The following is a 9,697-nucleotide window of genomic DNA, read 5'->3' on the forward strand; positions in this document are numbered from 1 at the left end:
GTTTTGGTCCTTTTCGATAATAGAGAGTGGTTTGCTAAGCGTACTGGTGCAAGGTTGATGATTGTGGTTCATTTAAGAATGTGGAGCTTTGATTTTTTATTACATTGTATCATTTTTATGTGCTTTTGGGTATTTCACATGGTTTCTGAAGAAAATTAAATATCTTTGCTTTCTCACTCTTTGGTCAATGTTTCCGAATAAAACCCTATTTTTTTCGCTGTACCTGGAGTGCTCAGTGCTCAAAAAGGTGAGTTTGTTTCTCGTAATAAATAGTGAATTCTCTGCACTGTTGGTCTCATAAAGTTATATGTTTATGCTTTAATCTAGTTTGAGTAATTAGAACTAGTGTTATTTGTGATCAGTGAGTTGAGATATTGACGCACAAAAGAGATTTTCCCAAGTAGTCGATTCAATTGAGAAAGAAATGTTTACAGAACCCCCCCTGAAAGTTTTCAGAAAACCCCCCTAAAAGTTTACAGAAAACCGCCTGAAAGTTTACAGAACCCCCCCTAAAAATTTGCAGAAAACCCCCTAAAAGTTTACAGAAAACCCCTGAAAGTTTGCAGAAACCCCCCTGAAAGTTTACAGACAACCCCTGAAAGTTTGCAGAAAACCCCCTGAAAGTTTACAGAAAATCTCCTGAAAGTTTGCCAAAACCCCCTGAAAGATTGTAAGTAAATCCCTGAAACTTACATATATATAGAAGCATCATAATCATAACTAAATGGGTTATTGGGTCACCCATGAACCACTCATTTAGTAAATGAGTGGTTGAGAAGTGGCCCATTTAGCATTTGGTCAACTGATTATAAATGTGCCCACCAATTTATGACCCAACCAAGATCCAACCAAAACTACCCATTTGACAAGTAGTAGTGAGAGTTAAATTATATGGATCGGATCGTAAACGGGTGAACCCAAATTTTTCCCATTTATGAAATGGGTCAGTTGACGTATTGACCCGTATAACACAACCAACGTTCGTGACTTCGTCCCTCACTCCCTCGTAGACGCGCCGCTGCAGAGAAAGAAAGAAGAAGAAAAAAAAGAAGAAGCCCTATCCCAGTGGCGGCGAGCGTCGGCGATCGGCGAGCGGCAGCGAGTGGCGATTTGTTGCAGATTAGGGGTCTTTGATTTTTTTCTCCCCCTATTTTTGTTGCGGATTAGGCGATTTGTTGCGGAGTACGTTCTGCTTATATTTTCTCTCTGCAACCTTGGCAGGCTTCTTCGTGCTCAGAAATCTCAAAGCCCAGCCTGAGTTATACGAGAAAACAACCAAGAAATTGAAGAGGAGAGCTCCCCTAAAGAACAGCTTCCCCTTTTGAATTAATTACTCCCCAATTTCCCTCCCAACAATGCGACCGGTATCCAAATGAGCAAACAACCCCCGAAGCTCACCGTCAACCTCGCCCGTCTCATCTCTCACCTCCAGCTCTGCTCTAAAACCCAGAACCTCTCGAGGGCGAAGCAAATCCATTCCCATCTCATCACCAACAACTTCCATTCCTGTCCCCAAACCACCACCTCCTTAATCTCTCTCTACTCCAGCCTCAACCTCCCCTTCGATTCCCTCTCAGCCTTCATCTCCTCCCCTCACCCTCCCAATCTCTTCACGTTCAATGCCATCATCTCTTCCTTCGCCTCTAATAACCTCCCCGACCTCGCTCTCGACTACTACAACATCCTTAGGTTGGAGACTGTTTTGGCCCCCGACAAGTTCACTTACCCCTGCGCCATCAAGGCCTGCACTTCCTTGGGCGTACATTGTGACGTGCAGAAGATTCACGGTGAAGTTGTGAAGATCGGGCTTGGTTCTGATAAGTTTATTGCCAGTGCTCTGGTTCGTTCTTACCTGGAATTTGGGTTTATTGATTATGCGCAGAAGATGTTTGATGAATTGGCTGAGAAAGATGTAGTCTTGTGGAATTCAATGGTTAACGGGTTTGCCCGGAAAGGCGATTTTGGGAATGCAGTTGAGTACTTCAGGCAAATGGGTTCTGATGGAATTATGCCTAGTTCATTCACTCTTACTGGAATTTTATCGGTTTTTACTGCAATGGCTGATGTTTTCTGTGGGAAGACTGTTCATGGGCTTGTCGTGAAGTCTGGATTTGAGGAGGGGCTGTCAGTTTCGAATGCATTGATTGATTTGTATGGGAAGTGTCACGAGTTGGTGGATGCAGTGGCGGTGTTCGAAAGGATGCGGGAGAAGGATTTGTTTTCGTGGAATTCGATGATTTCAGCATTTCGGTATAGTGCTGATCATGGAGAGACTTTGAGGTATTTTGTCAGAATGAGGCACGCAGGTGTGCTGCCGGATGCTGTTACTCTTGCAGCTGTACTGCTTGCTTGTTCTCAGGTATAGCGTAACAAAATCATTGGATATGTTATTAGTTGTATCTTAATTATATTTATGCAAAGTTAACCAGTTAGCATTATCGTTTCGTTCTTGATCAGTTTATTTTATGCCATTTCAAAATTTTCTAGGAGTTACTGTTAGCAAAAATGCTCTTTGTTGCCAAAGCCTTTGTTATTTTGGCTTCAGTTGTCCATATGGGTTGCTCAGGTCTCAGACCTGGAAATTGGGCAATGGAGTAAACATGTTGTGTTGTTGTTAAGGGGAAAAAATGTTTGGGATTTTGGAGCAACACGAACATACACAACAAGAAAAAATGAGCAACAAAGATCACTAGGAATTTTCACGTGGTTTGGGCTACCCTTAGGGGCCTGTTTGGATTTGTAGGGGGTGAAGGGAAGTTAAGGGAAACTGAGTGAAGGGAAGGGAAGGGAAGGGAATTCCCTTCCCCTTGGTTACACCCCAATTTGGGGGGTAACAATTTTTATACTATTAGGGGGTGAACCAAGGGGAACTAGGGTGAATTAACTTCACCTTCTAAGTGTTCCCAAACAAGATGAATGGAGGTGAATGGTTCCCCTAACTTCCCTTCACCCTCATTCCCCTCAATCCAAACAAGCCCTTACCTTCGTGGTGGCTCACCACGGAAATTCACTATACATCACAGCCCATACAAGTTTCGATGAAAGAAGCTTGTAAGTCCTCACATGCCTCACACCATCCCAGAAACCAGAGTACACCTAGCCACCCGCAATCAAGAGCCTAGTAATGATGATATACCTCATCACTTGCACTCAACCTTTTATAGTCCCAATGAGAAGTTTCATGAAGCTGTCCATTAATGCCATAAATTTTGATTAATGCACCATTTCATCTTTCATGCATGAGCCATGACCTTCAAGCTTCCTCAGGAAGCTTCCATCTTCTCAATGACAACCTTAAAGCTTCCACTTCAGCTTGTCATTTCTCTAGATTAATTAATAAACTTTGGTTTGTGAAATTTGTGACCAACAAAAATACCGTTGTTGTTGTTTTTGTGCTAGTCCAGAAGCATTAGCAAATTGACGTCTTTCTAGTTTACATATTAAACTCTTGTTGACTAGACTTCCCTTTCTGCTTGACACTTAAATGGTTTTTTGTTGTTCTTTATGCTGAATTAAGAGTTTTAGCCTGTAGCTGGAATCATATCAAGAGTATGGTTATATTTTCTACTGCTTGTGTTGTACACATGCATGTTTTACCACAAGCTTATCAATTTATCAATATTATAGCTATAAGACTGCAGTTCTGTACTATATTAAGATGAGTGTAATTTGTCGGGTTACACATTTTGAACTTTCTTAAATATCCTTTGGTGTGTACTTTTTGTATCTCCAAAACTATCCTCATCCTTAGGTCAACTCTTTTTTATATTTATGAAATGATTTTTAAATGTGCTACTATTATATAAACTTTTAATTTATGAAAGTTACTTATTAATTCTTTATTTACATATTTTTTGGTTATACCTGTCAATCTAATTGACCAGTATATACTTGTAGCTTATCTGCTTGGAAACATAATTAGTTACTTTTTTAGTTTATAGTTTTTTTTTCTTTTTAATTTTTTGTATGGTTCTTTTGAGCTAGCATGGAACACTAGAAGTAACTCTTGTCTTCAGATTGTCTGTAAAGTCAGTTTTTTGTAATTTTTGGATTATGATTATGGTTTATTGTTTTTTACCTATCTACCACTGATTCTCTTGTCATTTATTTGCTTAACAGTCGGCATCTTTGATGCATGGTCGTGGGATTGTCTGTAAAAAAACAGTATACTAGAAGTAGCTATTGTCTTCAGATTGTTTGTAAAGTCAGTTTTTGTAATTTTTGGATTATGATTATGGTTTATTATTTTTTACATATCTAACACTGATTCTCTTGTCATATATTTGCTTAACAGTCAGCAGCTTTGATGCATGGTCATGGGATCCATGTATATATGATAACAAGTGGTATCAGTTCCAGCAGCGACGTGTTCGTGCACAATGCTCTGATGGACATGTATGCGAAATCTGGTGCATTAGCTGATGCTAACCAAGTGTTCAATATGATGCCTGCCCATGATGTTGCCTCTTGGAACATTGTAATCCATGCCTTTGCTGCTCATGGCCTTGCTGCAGAAGCATTGGAGCTGTTTGATGCCATGTGTGCAGCCAGAGTTGCACCTGATGAGGTTACATTCGTCGGTCTTCTCTCTGCCTGCAGCCACACTGGCCTAGTAGAGCCTGGTCGTGATATATTTCAAAGAATGGAGGTAGAGTATGGTGTTGTCCCTGTAATGGAGCATTATTCGTGCATGGTTGATCTCTTAGGACGTGCCGGGAGGCTGAAAGAGGCCCAAGAGGTAGCAGAACAGGCTAAGGAGACAGGGGTTTGGAGAGCATACCTAGCAGCATGTAAAATGCACGGGAAAATTGAGCAGGCTGTAGAGGCCGCAGAAAGAGTTGTAGGATCAGAGCCAAAGGAAAGTGGGGGATATGTGTTGTTAGCAAATGCATATGGGTCGGCTGGGAGGTTCGAAGAGGTGGAGGAGGTGAGGGGGGATATGTGGAGGAAGAAGGTAAGGAAAGTGACGGGATGTAGTTGGGTGGAGGTGAGTGGGTTAGGATTGAACACATTCGTTACGGGGGTTCTTGATCATCCAAGAGGAATAGAGGTTTGTGGTGTGTTACATGGATTGGTCAGACAGATGAGGGAGTTTGGTTGCTTGTACCATGATATCTTGACGCAAGGGATTGACCAAGATGTGGAAGAAGCATCGGCTACTATAGGTGCAATATCCATCCGATCACAATGAGTCATTGCCTTAAATATTGATGCATGGATAATGACGACGATGAGGAAGCTGCACTTAGCATCAGAGAAATAGTTGTATACATGATAAGGACCTATTATTGTTCCATAATCTAGAGCTTGAGAAAGATGAAATTTGTGTTGCTGCATCATGAGAAGAGGAAGCAGAAGTTGGCCTAGGAAAGTCATATATTACAGTGGATAAATGGACTAAAGCTCCATGACTGATCGGATTCAAGGGTAAGTCATATACTACAGTGGATAAATGGACCAAAGCTCCATGACTGATCGGATTCAAGGGTGTCAAAGCCCTTTCTTTTCTCTCCTTGCATCTGATGCAGCACACATTTAATAAAAACAAGTTTTCCATTCTTATTATTAGTTTCCTATTTTATTATTTACTAGAACTATTTGCTAAGTTTCCTAATTTCATGTTTCCTAATTTCCTTTCCTATTCTTAGTACGTTTTCTATTCTTTGTATTATGTATTCTATTTAAGGCTTTGAGTTGTATCTAGATGGAACAAACTGAATAATCTTTTTGTTGAAAGTTATCATTAGTTTTTTCTCAATTTCAGTTCTCGATTGTTTCTTTGAAACACTTATTCCGCTGCACCAAATTGGTATCAGAGCTTGGATTTTCACCTGGACCTGATGGCTGAGGACAGTTCTTGTGGGAAACAACCCGCTGACGAACGACAACTCGATGACTTTGCTGAAACACTTCACAATCTGACGCAGATGATGGCTGCGTTGACTGCCGAAGCGAGGCATGAAAGAAGGGAGAGGCTACTGGATCGAGTAGGGGACCTGTCGGGGAACGGTAACCCCGGTAGTAATTTTAATAACCATTAAATCCAATTTCTCTGATGCCGATATGATAGCTCGATTATATATATATTTTTAATTTTGCTACAACTTTGAAAAAGTTCTGATTTTGTGATGCAGATATTGGTACTTTTTTATGAGTTATAAATTTATCGTTTCTAGAGTTTAATATTAACTTATCACTCTTATTAAATCAATTGAATGCATAGTGTCTTAGGGTTTCTGTGGCGATTTAAAAACCATTTTAACATGCATTTCAATGTTCACTTTTAGTTTTAATGTTATAAAAATTGAAGAAAGTTGTGATTTTTGTATTTTAGAGCTTGATACATATTCTGGGCCTATTGTGTTTTAATTTTATAAATTGTTTGCTTGTTGATCTGGTTGTGGTATTAAGTGGTTACTTTATTGAATTGATTGAAACGACAGGTTGAAGGAGGAAGAGGAGGATGTCTCACAGGAAGTTTGAGCACCCGAGGCATGGGTCCCTTGGTTTCCTCCCAAGGAAGGGAGCTTCTCGCCACCGTGAAAAAGGTAGATTTTTTCCATATTTTGATTTGATACGAATTGAATCGGATGTATTGTCTAATTTTCTCTTATTAATTAATTACAGTTTTCGCTATCCCCGTGATTATTTTATGTTTTATGTTAGCTAGGGCTGATTATTTTATGTTTCATTAGGCTTCAATTACAATCAAGCACTAAAGTATTGTGTTATACTTGTAGTTTATGATCTTTTATATAAGATATTAGCACTTCGTAAGGGTACAAATGCTAAGAAGATGTCTTCGCTGTTCATCTTAATGCGTGTGAAAAGATCTTGAAACTATTCAATATCTACTAAAGCGTGATATGTCGAGTTTAACACGGAGATATCTTCTTTGTATCTATATGCTCTGGCTTCCATATGAGCCTAAATTCCTGCAGAAAAGCTGTTTTATGCAATGGGTTGTCTTAGAAGAATATGATAATTTCTTCTTTTGAGTAAATTTTAGACATAAACCTCAAAATTTGCGGAAACTTGAGTTTCAAATTGATTATTTGATATTTTAGAAGTCCAAGTTGTCAAAAAGGTCTGTTCCATTGGTTTTGGAAGTCTGACTGATATTTCAGAATGGGTTTCATTGAAATCTATCTTCAGGATGGTATTCCAATCTCATTGTGTTCTAAAATTTAGTTATTCTATTACAATGCTTTTCAAAACTAAATCGTAGCTTTTTTCAGATTTTTAAAGCTGATCTTGTATATGTATCTGTTGACATGCTGAACTTCATGGTCCAGAATATTTCCCTGTCTTTCCCTGATTGGTAGTTGTTTATCTGTCCATTCATAGCTAATTCGTCTTTGTCATTTCTGGCTGCAGTGAAGTCCTTCCCCAAGGATGACCCAACAAAGCCTTGCAAGCTCACCACATTCCTTGGTTACAAGGCTGGAATGACCCATATTGTCCGTGAGGTGGAGAAGCCTGGATCAAGTAAGTCAGTGATTGATAACGAGATATTATTTCATTGTTGCTTTAGGGGTCAATCGTTGTGGAGGGAAACAGATTGATGTTTCATTATCGATGTATTTTTGCCTAAATCTTCTAATCTTGTATTCTGATGATGTTTTCTAAGTGCAATGTTTTCCCGGCGCTTTACATTGTTCCCTCTGTCAACTTCCTACTTCTTATTTTTATTTTGTGCAGCTGTTTTGCTGCTTCGCATACATGCTCTGTTAACCTTACTGCAAATTCTTGCACCGCGATCTTCTCTTGGCACGTGAAAATTTAGATATACTTTTTGGATTTCAATTTTTTTCACAATGTGTGTGACAAAATCTAATTTTCTACGACTATGCTTTTTATGCATATTTTTCAATGTTTGTTTCTATTTCCATAATATACAGTGCTAATTTTTATTTTTTTAAACTTTTTATTGTAACTAGTACTATTCCACCAATGCATATTGAACAATATATTCACCTCTCTCTCCATAAATTTTTTAATTGACTATGAGTGCATTATGTGCTTTGAACTGGATGCCCCTGGAGTATTAATCTTATTTCACTCATGTTTGTTTAACTTATTCAATGTCTTGGGCCTCTTTCATGATATTGCTTGACATGCAGAGCTTCACAAGAAGGAGACGTGTGAGGCTGTTGCAGTTATTGAAACTCCTCCCTTGGTTGTTGTTCGGGTGGTTGGCTACGTGAAGACTCCACGTGGTCTTCGGTCTCTCAACACTGTATGGGCTCAGCATTTGAGGGGTGGTTGGCTACGTGAAGACTCCACGTGGTCTTCGGTCTCTCAACACTGTATGGGCTCAGCATTTGAGCGAGGAGGTCAGGAGGAGATTCTACAAGAAGTCTTCGGTCTCTCAACACTGTATGGGCTCAGCATTTGAGCGAGGAGGTCAGGAGGAGATTCTACAAGACTTGGTACAGATCCAAGAAGAAGGCCTTCACCAAATATTCAAAGAAGTATGAAACTGAGGATGGCAAGAAGGAGATTCAGACTCAACTTGAGAAGATCAAGATATATGCAAGTGTTGTCCGTGTGCTCGCCCACACTCAGGTTGTTATTTTATGTAGTTTTTTTCCGTATGCTGTGATTTCCTTATAAAAGTTGTATTGCTGTTTTCTCTTAATATATTTTTTGTCTGGCAAGATCTCAATGTTCTCTATAGGATTTAATGATCTAGAGCTATCTGATATGATCTTGCTGTCCTCTGAATGTCTGTTTGGGTCATCTTAACATGGCAACTTCTACTCTCTAGTTTCTTATCTACCAATAAGTATTTCGAGTGGAGAATCCATGTACTGATGAAATATATATTTGATAAACTATAAATCTGAAACTAAATTTAAATTAATTAATATCTTTGTTGGCACTGCATTTCTTGCTCCATCATTTAGCAATGTTAGTTTCTTATTTGATGGCATTCCATGTATATGCCTTTAATGATAATGTTTCTACAAGCCATATACAATAATATCTGCTTCTATCTATTTTCCTGCTGTGTTCTGGAGTCTGTGTAATTAAATCGGTAGAATCTAAGGATGTTGTCCTTTTTTTCTCTTCTCTTCTTTATTTTTCTTACAATGAAGTTTGCTCTGTTTTTGTTGTCCTTCAGGTCAGAAAGATGAAGGGTTTGAAACAGAAGAAAGCCCATCTCATGGAGATTCAAGCGAACGGTGGAACTATCACGGAGAAAGTTGACTACGCTTACAGCTTCTTTGAGAAGCAAATCCCAGTGGATGCTGTTTTCCAGAAAGATGAGATGATTGATATCATTGGTGTGACCAAGGGTAAGGGTTACGAGGGTGTTGTCACTCGTTGGGGTGTCACCCGACTTCCTCGTAAGACTCACAGAGGTCTCCACAAGGTTGCTTGTATCGGCGCATGGCATCCTGCTAGGGTTTCTTTCACTGTTGCTCGTGCTGGTCAGAATGGATATCACCACCGTACTGAGATGAACAAGAAGGTCTACAAGCTTGGCAAGGCTGGAGATGAGTCTCATACCGCTGTGACTGAGTTTGATAGGTAATTTTCTAGTATCTTTTTAGTGTAAAATTTACAAAACCTATAGGCTTTATAATTCATAGAAAATCCCTCAAACTTTCAAAATTATGTTAAACCCCTTTGAACTATTTAAAAGACTCATAAATGGTGTTAACAGAGAATAAAAAGTCTTTTTTACCTA

The 9,697-nt window shown here is 39.2% G+C and overlaps 1 protein-coding gene and 1 pseudogene across 2 annotated transcripts; both read left to right on the forward strand.

Moving 5' to 3' along the window:
* Positions 1,010 to 6,018, forward strand: LOC109836550 (pentatricopeptide repeat-containing protein At3g14730-like). Of its 2 annotated transcripts, XM_020404473.1 has the most exons (4): positions 1,010 to 1,126; positions 1,222 to 2,359; positions 4,295 to 5,427; positions 5,765 to 6,018. In XM_020404473.1, the coding sequence occupies exons 2-3, from the start codon at positions 1,373 to 1,375 to the stop codon at positions 5,189 to 5,191; spliced, it is 1,884 nt and encodes a 627-aa protein (XP_020260062.1). In that variant the 5' UTR covers positions 1,010 to 1,126; positions 1,222 to 1,372; the 3' UTR covers positions 5,192 to 5,427; positions 5,765 to 6,018. The 2 variants fall into 2 exon arrangements, with proteins under 2 accessions (XP_020260062.1, XP_020260063.1); XM_020404474.1 differs by having other exon boundaries at positions 1,010 to 2,359; positions 5,817 to 6,018.
* LOC109836552 overlaps positions 5,472 to 9,697 on the forward strand; it is a 5,142-nt pseudogene continuing 916 nt past the window's right edge.

This window comes from Asparagus officinalis, chromosome 4 (genome assembly GCF_001876935.1).
Source record: "Asparagus officinalis chromosome 4, Aspof.V1, whole genome shotgun sequence".
NCBI classification, from domain to species: Eukaryota; Viridiplantae; Streptophyta; class Magnoliopsida; order Asparagales; family Asparagaceae; genus Asparagus; species Asparagus officinalis.